At 48.4% G+C, this 12173-nt stretch overlaps 7 protein-coding genes across 7 annotated transcripts; 4 read left to right on the top strand and 3 right to left on the bottom strand.

Annotated features, from left to right (window-relative positions):
* Nucleotides 1-279: 279 nt before the first annotated feature.
* Nucleotides 280-1328, top strand: N7471_005688 (GILT family protein; the record flags this gene model as incomplete). Its single annotated transcript, XM_057278407.1, has 2 exons — nt 280-718; nt 806-1328. The coding sequence occupies exons 1-2, from the start codon at nt 303-305 to the stop codon at nt 1326-1328; spliced, it is 939 nt and encodes a 312-aa protein (XP_057138017.1). The 5' UTR covers nt 280-302.
* Nucleotides 1329-1747: 419 nt separating this feature from the next.
* Nucleotides 1748-2864, top strand: N7471_005687 (uncharacterized protein; the record flags this gene model as incomplete). The annotated part of the gene is made up of 3 exons (XM_057278406.1): nt 1748-1778; nt 1864-2238; nt 2296-2864. 3 exons carry the CDS (start codon nt 1748-1750, stop codon nt 2862-2864), a joined length of 975 nt encoding a protein of 324 aa, XP_057138016.1.
* Nucleotides 2865-3592: 728 nt separating this feature from the next.
* Nucleotides 3593-5513, top strand: N7471_005686 (uncharacterized protein; the record flags this gene model as incomplete). Its single annotated transcript, XM_057278405.1, has 4 exons — nt 3593-3971; nt 4043-4698; nt 4754-4821; nt 4877-5513. 4 exons carry the CDS (start codon nt 3593-3595, stop codon nt 5511-5513), a joined length of 1740 nt encoding a protein of 579 aa, XP_057138015.1.
* A 145-nt stretch (nt 5514-5658) lies between these two features.
* N7471_005685 (uncharacterized protein) lies at nt 5659-5931 on the bottom strand (the record flags this gene model as incomplete). Its single annotated transcript, XM_057278404.1, has 1 exon — nt 5659-5931. One exon carries the CDS (start codon nt 5929-5931, stop codon nt 5659-5661), a length of 273 nt encoding a protein of 90 aa, XP_057138014.1.
* A 1213-nt stretch (nt 5932-7144) lies between these two features.
* Nucleotides 7145-8842, bottom strand: N7471_005684 (putative isoamyl alcohol oxidase; the record flags this gene model as incomplete). The annotated part of the gene is made up of 1 exon (XM_057278403.1): nt 7145-8842. One exon carries the CDS (start codon nt 8840-8842, stop codon nt 7145-7147), a length of 1698 nt encoding a protein of 565 aa, XP_057138013.1.
* Nucleotides 8843-9104: 262 nt separating this feature from the next.
* Nucleotides 9105-10552, top strand: N7471_005683 (uncharacterized protein; the record flags this gene model as incomplete). Its single annotated transcript, XM_057278402.1, has 5 exons — nt 9105-9480; nt 9538-9605; nt 9667-10046; nt 10099-10163; nt 10215-10552. 5 exons carry the CDS (start codon nt 9105-9107, stop codon nt 10550-10552), a joined length of 1227 nt encoding a protein of 408 aa, XP_057138012.1.
* Nucleotides 10553-10637: 85 nt separating this feature from the next.
* N7471_005682 (CVNH domain-containing protein) lies at nt 10638-11190 on the bottom strand (the record flags this gene model as incomplete). The annotated part of the gene is made up of 3 exons (XM_057278401.1): nt 10638-10857; nt 10923-10933; nt 10987-11190. 3 exons carry the CDS (start codon nt 11188-11190, stop codon nt 10638-10640), a joined length of 435 nt encoding a protein of 144 aa, XP_057138011.1.
* Nucleotides 11191-12173: the final 983 nt, after the last annotated feature.

Below are 12173 nucleotides of genomic sequence, written 5' to 3'. Positions count from 1 at the left end.
GAAGTACATTGATTGTATGGCCTTGGTGATTACGGGCACGCATTTGAGCATTTAGGAGACAAGGTCCTACCGGTCATCTAATCAAAACAATAGTTACATAGGTCATAATCAAAGGGCTGCATCCTTATTAGTTAACAATAATAATGGCTTGGGCTCCTCCTTAGGTGCTGTACATATGTAGGTCCCTGGATCGCTTGGGGAAGATCTTATGTAATGGCCTTGGCAGCCCTTCACCTGGGAGCTCCGCCCGGACTCTCCACATGATCTTATCAAAACAACGTCACTTCTGATTTTACCCCATCATGGAGAAACTACCGATCCACTCCAAGGAGGGATATGGGGATCCTCTTGAACTGGCAAACAACCCTGGTCGTCGTGCGCGTCCTAGCACAACCACCTATTTGTGTCGGATTGGTGTTATCGCGTTGCTCTTCATCGGCTACCTCTCGCTTCTAAGGCCGTCTTCCCCACGATGTACCGGCATAGCTCCACAAACGGAGAGCTATCAAGCTGAGGTTCAAGAAGAGCATGACAACTACTTACAGACAGGGGGCTTTGCTTCTGATGCACATCAGACACTTGAGCAAACTAAGATACCATTGGAGGCTCACATCATGAGCAAATGCCCAGATGCCCAGGCCTGCTTGCAAAAACTGGTACTACCAGCCATGGAAAAAATTAGTGACAAGGTGGACTTCAAGCTATCCTTTATAGCAAGGTGAGCATCAAATCCGATGTGGAGAAGAACTGATGTTATTCCGTACCAGACTCCATCCTAAACGTTTGACTAACACTATAATAATAGCGTGTCTAAAGATTCCGAAGAGATAGAGTGCAAGCATGGTCCAGGTGAATGCATCGGTGACATGCTCATACTTTGTGCGGCCAACCTTCCTTTCCCTCCCACTGCGGACGAAGCGTCTCTTCCATCTCAGTACCCCCGGACCCCTATTATCCGGTCGCTAGGATTCGCAAATTGTCTGATCAATGACTTTACCCGGATCCCAGACCGCGAATTTGTCCACCACTGTGCAATGGAACATGGGATTGACTTTGACGCCTTAAATAAGTGTGCGAGCCAGCAGAATGATGACCCGAACGATGGCAACGATGGCGGATCCCCACTCAGTGGCATTGCGCTGCTGCGCGAAAGTGCTATGCGGGGTGAACAACTTGGCGTTAAGATTAGTTGCACAGTGCGCCTCGATGATGCTGTTTGGTGCATCCGCGATAGTGACGAATGGAAAAACTGTGCCCAGAATGGAGAAGGCAGCCAACCCTCAGTCCTGGTCGATCAAGTCAGAAAGCTCTGGAAGGAGAGAAACTGAGTTCAAGATGGATACTTTATTGATCATACCCCCCGCATTCATACCCATACGATAGGACATGAGACTCGATAAATGTTACTGATGAATCCCTTACTATCATATTGCACCCGCACCCGCACCCGCACCCGCACCATAGGCATTCGCTATGTTCAAGTTTGGTGCTTAAGTTATGCCTTCCCACATGAACTCCCCTATTTGGTAACCCCCACTCCACGCGTCACGCGTTGAAGACGATGTTCCCATTGCTGTATTTAACAAACGATCCCTATCATTCACAGTCTGGCCATCTACCTGTTCCCTTGCCATTGTTGTATTTGATCAGATCTCAGAACTTGCTCCTTCTCCTTCCTCTTTCTCCCCTCCAGCCATCTTTATCAACACCGCGCGGCTATCGTTCTCGAACCGCGTGAAGCTTCACAATGCCGCCATTTTCTCATCCGAAACAGCGTGGTAGGTCGCTTCACCTTGAGCCCACCTATGATCGACTACAATATCATCATCTTATTATTCTAACAATGTGGAATGACTTCTATAGAGACCAAGCGTGTCATGTCGCGCGGGTTGCGTGGTAAGGAGGACAGCTTGTACCTCAAGTGGAGTGTGGTGATGAATCCAAGCGAGCTGCTAAAAGAGCTTGTTGGCAACCGCGAGCATGCTCGATCCCTCTTCCATGGACTGAGACGCCAGGTCAAGTCCATCCGCCACCGCTCACAGTCTTATGATGATGGCCAGGTCACGATCTACGACCGTGTTCTCCTTCGTCTCTATGATGAGGGACACACCATGCAACACTACGGTCTGCTTGAATTTTACCTGGCCGAGTATCTGGGAACTAAGAACTGCCACTCTGAGGAGGAGAAAAACTCTGTCATTGCTGCCCACTTTGCTGCCCAGCGCATCCTGGACAATGGTCTGTTGCTACGTCTTGATGAATATTACTTTCATGTATTCTAACTTAACCTACCAGGCGCTATTTCTGAAATCCCGATCATTGCAACCGATAACGTGGAAGGCGCCACCGAAGACACCACGACCAGCAAGTTGTCACAGAACTCTGGCGCATCCAAGTCACACCATATCGATAAGCTCATCCAAGTGTACCAGAAGGCCAAGGCCGACTACTACATCCTTGAAGTCACTGAGAGCCACCGCGAGCGAACCAACAGCGTCAGATTCCTCCGTGACACGGCCGAGAACCTCCTGCGATACCTGAAGTCAGTCGACAAAGACAACGATCTGATTCCCGAAATCGAGGACATCATTCAGGTCAGCCAGGCACATGCAAACCAACTTGCCGGCGGCCGGAAGCGCAAGTTTGAGCACATGGACAACGACTCAAGGGGCAGCCCAAGCCTCAGCCCCTACCGACCCCACGGATACTACAGAGACCAGCGCGGAGGATACAACCGTCGGGACCGATATGTCCCTGACAGTATCACATGGGATCATAGCCACAAGGGTGGATGGGACCATAGCCATGTCAACAGAAGAATTGGATGGGATAGTCGTGCCTTTGACTCCTACCGTCCTTCTTAAGCCCACTGCGATGACTGAGCTCCTGGTCGAAAGAGTTCTGAATTATGAGGGTAGCCTTTTCTTCGCTACTGCTTGGGAAAAGTACAAACCTGAATGTACTAGAGCAATTAGCCTCAAATCGAAACATTAACTCAATTTCACAAGCACAAGCGAATATTAAGGGTTATACATAGAAAAATCCGTTCTACGAATTAAGCCTCACACCGCTTTTTTCTGCTCCCCCTCCTTAACAAACCGAGAAGGGAGAGAAAATATCTAGACATCCTAAAAGACTAACTGAGAAGAATAACTGAGAAGAATCTGACAATACCACCAAAAAAGACATTTAAAAAGACATCTGAAAAGACTACCTTAAAAGACTACTAAAAAAACGACTTGACAAGGCCGCATAGGCGGCCGACTATTCTTGTCCTCCTACTTGTAGAACAGTTGACAGTTTGAAGTATGAAATCCCCACCTTGGCCAATAGAACTAAGCTGTGCGTTAAACTACTCTCATCTTAGTGCCAATTACAAACCCACGTGCACGGATGACATAATCCGCCCCAGAAGGGGCCTGGAGATCCATGCCCAGGTGATCAACATTGGTCACCGGTCTCGCAAATTGAGGGGGTTCTTGTTATTTTCTCTCACTTCGATCTTAGAGAAGAGGTAATCTCTGCCCTAATGGAGAGACTACCTCACCGACCAGGCTCTTAGAACGACCCCAAAACGTGTCTCCCCTGAGAAATGGCAGACCTTCATCCCTCCGCCGCGGGGAATAATACATCTTCCACTAGCTCCAGCACATCCTCAAACCCACGATTTACTCCAGTTTCTTATGCATCAGACGAAGATAATACAGTGCCAGGGCCCGCACAATCACCCATAGGCCCATTGCGACTGCAGACCAACTTTGACGATCATCAAGATGTTGGCGACCCTCTATCCGATTTCGAGAACGACGGCAACTATAACACCAGCACGGAGCTCGAGGGTAAGCTACCGCGCGGTGGTTTAGGCCCGAGGTATACACTTGAGGAGGAGAGCGAAGTAGTGAGGAGATTTGATCGAAGGCTCGTCCCGTTTCTGGCCCTTCTCTACTTGCTCGCCTTCTTGGACCGCTCGAGTATGTTTGGTTATTTCGCACAGCGGAATGTTTCCCCTGTGATTGCAAGCATGTACTGATCGTTCATCCAGACATTGGAAATGCAAAGATAGCAGGACTCAAAGACGATCTACAACTTTCATCTTCGCAATATGAATGGCTACTTACTGCTTTTTACATTACTTACATTCTCTTCGAATGGATGACACTGATGTACCGTGTTGTTCCCCCGCATATTTATATATCTCTATGTGTATGTGGATGGGGACTTGTCGCATCATTCCAGTGTCTAGCTACTTCTTTTGGGGGGCTAGTTGTTCTTCGAGCGTTGCTCGGAATCACTGAGGCAGCTTTTGGCCCGGGTGTCCCGTTTTACCTGTCTTTGTTCTATCGCAGACATGAGCTGGCTTTCCGCAATGGATTGTTTATCTCAGCGGCACCACTCGCGACATCTTTTGCTAGCAGTCTGGCCTACGTGATTGTCAGGTTCAGCAGTGACGGCCCAATCTCACCGTGGCGAACTCTGTTCCTCGTGGAGGGGTTCCCGAGTGTAGTTGTTGCGGTATTTGCTTGGTTCCTGATTCCGGACTCCCCTGGTCGGGCTCGATTCCTGAGTCGCCGACAAAGGGTGGTAGCTCAGCAGCGTCTCGAGGAGAGCACAGCCGAGTATCAGCAATCATATGGAAGTCGATTTAACTGGCAAGAAATCCTGAAGACTGCAGCGGACCCCAAGGCTTATATGGCTGCCGTGAGTGTTTATCTCTATTTGAGATTGTGCAAAGATTCTAACACATTTACTACAGTTTATGTTCTTTAGTTGTAATGTTGCTTTCAGCTCAATGCCTGTTTTTTTGCCCACTATCATTAAAGAGTATGTCCTGCACCATCTATTCATAATCTCGACAGCCAACTTACATCCCTCACAGCATGGGATATTCCTCCTTACAAGCCCAAGCCCTTTCAGCACCTCCGTATCTCGTCGCCTTTGTCGTGGTCCTACTCACGGCATACGCATCAGACCGCAGCCGCTCCCGAAGCCCATATTTGATAGCACACGCCCTCATCTCATCACTCGCTTACTTAGCGATCGCAGCAACAGGTTATTTCCACTCACATCTGCCACCATGGCTTCACATATCCATCCGCTACATCTGCGTCTACCCTGCTACGGCTGGGTTCTTTTCCGCAATCACCCTCATCATTACATGGTCAATGGATAACCGTGTCGAAAAGGAAGGCAAGGGCGCGAGCATTGCCATTCTCAACATCATCGGACAGTGCGGGCCCCTGCTCGGGACAAGATTGTATCCTGAGACTGACGGGCCGTGGTATATTCGGGGCATGGCTACTTGCTCGTTTTTCATGGTTGTTGTTGCGGTATTGGCAGTGGGACTGCGGATTCTTCTACAGAGGATGAATCGGGCGGCTGCGGAAACGACTTACACTATTGAACAGGCTGGTCCTGTCGACCAGGGTGAGGAGCGGGATGTGCTTATGGGTGGTGGGAGGAGGGACGATTTAGAGCATTCTACTGGGGATAGAAGGCTTGTCTATATAATATAGTTGATACAATAATGACCGCTCGAGCTTCCTGTGTTTTGGTGAGGTTAAATCTACTGGGATTGTATTACAGCCCCCTTCTTACTTATGTGCGCAGCGCTTGGCTTAGTATGTTCCCTGTGTATGTATGCAAGACTGGGAAGGAAATTTATGTGTTTCCCCCCTCACTTTGCTCTCTTGAGGGTGTTGACCTCACATCCATCGGAAGAGAAGCTTGTCCTTCTCCATTCGGTGCCGTATAGCCATGCAGATAATTCGTTCCATCATGTTTCTCCGCCGCTCGCTTTTGCCGTTGCCGACCCCGTTTCTTTTTATCCTGCTGCTGTACAATAGGACGCTTCTGTAGTTGCTTTGCGGCATTCCAGTAGGACTCCGTAAATCTGCGCCGCTGTACTTTATGATCATGCCCTTCCTTGGCCATCGCGTCCATTTGATGCTTCTATATCATCATTGTCTTGGTGATACTCTGTGGTATCTGTAGTCACTATTAGTATACCGCGTATGTCTAAGTAAGTATAGGCTAACTTAAAGCGGCACTCGCTTCTACGTTCGGAACAGTATTGGCACTTCTTCCGACGCCCACCATCGATGAACACACATTCTGGGATATGCTCATCTGCCTGTACCCTTGTTTTCCAAAGATTGAAGCATCGTATACAGATTTTCCCGTAATGCGCTTTGTCTGGTGGAGTCGAAGTTTCCTACCCGTGCTCCGACCTACCTCTATCGACATGTGCGGCACCCACGACGGGCTCGGCTGTAGGCGACGGTGGCCGCGCTGATGCCGCGATTTGGTCGGTCTCTATATGTGGGACACTTGGAGTTTCACCCTCGAAAATAGGATGAAGAAGCATATGCATCACAGATACATGCTCTTGTACTATCACCATGGCCTGTTCATAATGTAGCTTGGAATTGTCGTCCATCATTATGCTGTGATGTTGCCAGTTCAAAGTTGTGAATACTATACATAAAAGTACCTAGACATCCCCACACTAGAATTGAGCCCTAGTTAGAGGATGTCGTGCATTTGTAACTCCGAGTTGATCGCCTATGCCACATCCTTGGATGGTTTACGCGGGCACAAGATATTCAAACGAAAATGTGTCTTGGGTCAATTTCCAGCCCAATTTTCTGAGCTGATCCTTTTGCTCTGAGTATCCTGCAATAAGTTGCTCCAGCATCTTGGCTTCATCCTGTGTTCTTTCGTTCAGCTCATTCTGATCACTCATCCATCGTCACCGTTCTTTCCAGAACTCCCAGCGATCCATCGAAAAGTTGGCACGTCCCTTCCATAGATTGGAACCTGCACATTTTATAGACTCAAACTGAGAGAGGTCCTTCCTGTCTATGAAGCTGAAGATAATGTGCCCGAGAGTGCGATGGATGAGGCTCGACAAGCACCAGAGAATCAAGTCTGCACAGAAGACAAGCACCGACAGTGAATCTAGAATCTCTCCTGGGGACGAGGGGAAGTGGAAGAGTAAGAAATGAACCATATAGAGGTAAAAGTAAGAGACATGATTAAGGCGAAGATTGCATAGTCTCGCGGAGTCTGTATATGGTGTATATGTAAATTCTATATGATATGTACATGTGTACGCCGAATGGTGTATATTTCGCGCTTCTTAGAATCAAAGAAGTGCAGCGAAGGACGAATCAGCAACCTGCGACTCCTTCCAGCCAACACACTTCCAGCAACTCAACAAACCTTTGGGATCATATTTGTTCTTAATGCTCGCCAATTTCTCATAGTTATCACCCCACCACGCCTCGACCCAATGGGTTGTGAACGGGTTGGCCTCGTTGCTGTACGCGCCACTACCAGGGGTAATGCCTTCAATAACGGCCGTCATGTTCTGAATGGACTGGATCTTCTGTTTCCGGGTAGGAAGGGTAGCGTTCCACTCCCAGGAGGCACCAGATCCCAACTCCCAGATAGCCTCACGCCAGGCGGGAGAAGCACTGGTCGATCCTTCGGTGTAGTTGTATAGCACCGGTCCGACGACGGGGATATAAGGCGTCTGGCCTAGCGATTGGATAATTCCGAAGTAATCCATGAGGTTCTTGCGGCCCTCGACGGTCTTGAAAATGGAGCGGGGGATCAGTCGGCTTCCGGGGAAGCGAGTGACGCCGACAGCCACGGAGCTAGTCTTGACGTATTTCTCGTAGAAGGGGTACCAAGAAGTGAACTCTTCGATGGTGGCGGAGCCGCCATTTGCCTTAGCGTAGGTGATTACGCTTGCCAAAGAGACCTCGGCTTCCTTAATGGAGAGGAAAGGAGAGACGTTGACGAGGGTGTTACCGGTAATGTGGCCGCCCCATCCTTCCTGTCCCCATTTAAGGGTGTTGTTGACGACGATGTCCATAAATGGAAGCATATTGGTGGAGTTGCCGGGGAACTTAATGTTGGCAGAGACAAAGCGGATGGCAGGCTCGACATAGTGAGTGCTTTCGAGGACGACACCAAAGGTTCCACCGCCGCCACCGCGGAGGGCCCAGAAAAGGTCGGGGTTCTGGAATTCGTTGGCGGTGCGGTAGACACTGTCTGGGGTAACGATCTTGAACTCGAGGACGCGGTCAACACCGAGACCGTACACGGGGCTCAAGATAGAATGGCCGCCATTTTGGATCCAGCCGCCTGAGACACCGACGGTGGGTGAGTATCCGCCAAGTATAGTTACGTTGTTTTTCTGTGCAAATTCGTACGCCTCGTCGAAGTTGACTCCGGCGCCGACGGTGATAGCTTTATATCTGCGAGCCGTGTTTTTGGAGCCGCAGGGAGCGAAGTCCGCACTGTAGTGCATAGATCGCAGGTTTCGCGTCCAAAGTGATAGCGTGTCACGGCCACTGCTGCGGGTGAGGTAATCATGGCCACTATTTTTGATAACAAGCTTCTTGCCGGAGCAGGCGGAGAACTTGAAAGCTTCAATTACATCTCTTTCGCTCTGCACATCAAGATAGTGAGAGGGTAGATTGCCCTGACGACAGGTCGTATTCACAAACGCCAGGGGATCCATGGGATTGCTGCTATCGAGGAGGCACTGATCACTAGGATCGGATGCCCACATCTCATCCTGGTTGTTCATGTAACCATTAGGAGAATTTGTTCGCTTCCATGGATCCGAATAGTTCTCCTGAATAGTAGCGCAGGCAGCATTGTCGCGAGCCACCGGTTTCCCATTGTAGCTGGAGAAGCAGGGCAAGGAGAAAGGAGTGAGATTCAGGATGCGCCCTCCAACTGTTGCATTGAAGTCATCTAAAGTGCAGTCCGCAACAGTAGAGCTTAGTAAGGCCAATAGGACCAGGCCGGAGGACTTGGCCAACATCATTGGCGATTGCGGACAAGAGATGAAAAATCACGAAAAAAAAAGTATAAAGGCAGAAATACAAATCAAACCAGGACTGAGACACACTAAGGTGCACTAAGATGCGCTAGAAAAGGTAGACATGAACCAGTGAGTATCCTAGTTGTATCTATGAATTTAACCCGTTTAGGTAAAGGATCACCTTGCGGCTCGTAATTCCACTTATAATTCCCTTTAGAAATTAGATGGTCCAATGAGCCCAATTGGGTGAAGTAGAGTTTAAGTCATGACCTCAACCGCCGGGGCCACCGGGGCCACCGGGGCCACTGGGGCTGGCCCGGTTACGGGTTACATGATGGAAATGCCGATCCCCCTGTTCGCCTATTTGCCTAAGCTTCTCGAGGGTCTCGGTGTCTTGGGTCTCAATAGGTTTTTCTCTGTTTTCTATCTTTCCCATATAGCCAATATGGCGCATCAGGTGAATACATATTGGAAAAATGTCCTCACTATCGTGCCAATTGTTGGGGCTGGTTTGGCTACTATTACCTACCTTTTACGTCTCTACTGCAGGCGGATGAAAGCGGTGGGGCTTCTACTGGAGGATTATCTAATGGGAGCTGGTCTGATCATCTCCTTTGCTGTTACAGCTTTTGTAGTAGATAGTGAGTGTTTTTCATTGTTCCTAAATTATGTTGTCCTAACAATACTAACTATTCAAGCCGCCTTCAATGGCGTCGGTCTGCCGATCGCATCACTCCCCAAACATGAACGGATGCGTATCCAATTCGTATGTTATTATGGTTCATAATGACTTTGATAGCATGGGAACATCTAACAGCATTTTGCAGGGATCATGGATGATACAAAAGTTTTGGGCCCCGTCAATGGCCTTTGTCAAGATCTCCATTGTCGTCTTTATCAAACGACTATTTGGCTCGATCCGTGCATACGTCGTTGTTTGCAACTGTCTGGTCGGATTTATCGCTACATGGGCTATCGCTGCCCTGTTGACCAATATCTTCCAATGTACACCAGTGCAATACTACTACGATAAAGACTTGAAAGGACACTGCATGTCGGGACAAGTTCAATTCTTCCAGGTTATGGGCTCGATCGCATTGATTGAAGATGTTATCATTCTCTGTCTGCCAATTCCTGTATTTTGGAAGTTACAGATCAACAGTCGGCAGAAAATAGGATTAACCCTGGTGTTCTCTCTGGGCGGACTGTGCGCGAACCCTCCACAACTTGATATATTTCTTCCTTCTAACGAATTACAGTGTCTGTATCTTCAGTCTGATGCGCCTGATTGAATTCCGCAATTTCCAGGTCACCGACCTTGCCGGTTCGTTCCTATTCCCAGCTCATACCAGTGACTCCAACTGACATCATCCAGCTTCAAGCGCCAAAGAGTCCATCTGGACTAGTCTCGAACTTGACGTGGCCATCATTTGTGGCTGCCTCCCATTTCTTAACCCACTCGTGCAAGGCGTCCGCAGCAAAGTCAGAAGTGACGCCTCGAAATATCATTCCCACCCTTCCACCGGATCCAACCTCTATTTGCACACGATGCGGGGAAACAAAGGCGATTTTCGAGAGCTTAATAGTGACTGTGGAACGTCAGCGAATTCAATTAGCCGCAATGCTATGGCTACGGCAAGTCAACAGAGCTCCGATATGGAGACTAATAGGCATGATGTAGACGGGCAGTCCAAGAATATCATAGCTTCATAATTCTTAAATACAAAATCAATTTCCATCCAGTCTAGCAGTAATACGTAATTCAACTCCCCAATATATTGATTCCTACATTGCTGATCTAGCAACGAAGCTCGCCGTGGTCGTTGCTGATGCATTTGTCTCCAACACGTGTTAGCGCTTTCCGGAAAGGAACCTGTGCATTTCCAGGAAGGATTGGCTTACTGAGATCGAGGGTAGTAGCAACATATTTGTGGTCATCGTCGGAGTTGCGGCACTGGCAGGAAAACTCGGCGGTTCCACGAAGGGTACAGTTGATGCAAGAGCCGGAGTAATTGCCACTGCTTTTGTCAGACTTTATTGTTCTTCCCCCCTGACAATAGCTTTTGTTATAGACCCAACTTACTTCTTTCCGCACTATAGCTAGGTTAGTATTGTTTGAGTTTGATTGTTTTGGATTGATCTCTTACCTTTAGCTTGCCCTTGTTGTTCTTGATGCACCGGTTCAGGTCAAGTGTGCTAGACTTTAGCTGGCCATTCTCGCTCTCATGGCATTGTGCTCGCAGAGTTGTACCGTCACCATCAACGTCTTGACAGGTGTCGGCAAACTTGGAAGAGCCGGCCAAAGCCATGGCTACGAAGGGAAGGAGTCCGAGGGCCTTGAGGAAAAGCATATTCAGAGTGATTGCTTGGGAGTACTGAGATAATTGCCACTGATACTGAATGGTGTTGTTGTGATTAATGAATACTCAAGTTTTGAGGATGGATTGCCGCGTTTATATATCAATCCAGTGCCTAGCTTTTCAGTGACTCTCGGACATCCAGCTCCAGCAAGAGGCGAATGCATCTGATCACAAGGAAGAACGGACCTACAATGACTCCTTACTTTCTTCAAAAAGCCTGGTAAGAGGTTGAATTCGAATCAGTATAGGTCCGTCGAGGTCATCTTGCATCAGTCCTCCATAGTGACGTATATCGCTGCTTCGGGGCTGGGCCAAATCTTGATTGTCCACAGGTCAACCACATGGTAGAATATCATGGGTGATACCGCCGTCTGTCATGTTTTGAACAATGTTATATACGAAACCTGAAGACGATTTGAATACGATTTAAGTACTCATATGGCTAATATGTAAGCATGCCTAGACCGAGACGAATCACCTCGCAGCGTAGACATCAATAGTCTTGTCCAAACTAAAAAGAGTCACAGAATGGGATAGCGGTGTGTCAAAGACTATTTTGATCCAAGTGTACAACGTAGATCATAGTATATTGATCTACGATGTCGCTGCAAGGGGCACATCAGCATGTTTTTCTCTCTCGCACGAGCCTGTCACTAGCAAACCCCACGCATGGGAATTACCTCACGGGTAAAACCGAGCCAATGAAAGAGGAGTTCTAATGCTGCAATACAAGACAAGTTGTTACAGTAAGTCAACACTGGATTGGTCTACGACAAGTTCAGCCTTCATATTTAATATTCTCCACACCTCACACTAGGTCCACGCGCTTGCTTGCATGTTTTGCCCTTGTCCACGTTGAAGCCCCCTTGGTTTGCTGAAAAGAGGGGCTCATAACCTGTTGGAGCAGGAAGTGGAAACTATGAGCTGCGTAGATCCTTTAATAACCAGATGTAGAAAAGGGAGAATGTGATTTT

This window comes from Penicillium samsonianum (genome assembly GCF_028829775.1).
Source record: "Penicillium samsonianum strain IBT 33392 chromosome Unknown utg000003l_segment0_segment0, whole genome shotgun sequence".
Lineage (NCBI taxonomy): Eukaryota > Fungi > Ascomycota > Eurotiomycetes > Eurotiales > Aspergillaceae > Penicillium > Penicillium samsonianum.
Note: the sequence above shows the minus strand (reverse complement) of the source record. Positions and strands in the feature narration are given on the sequence as shown.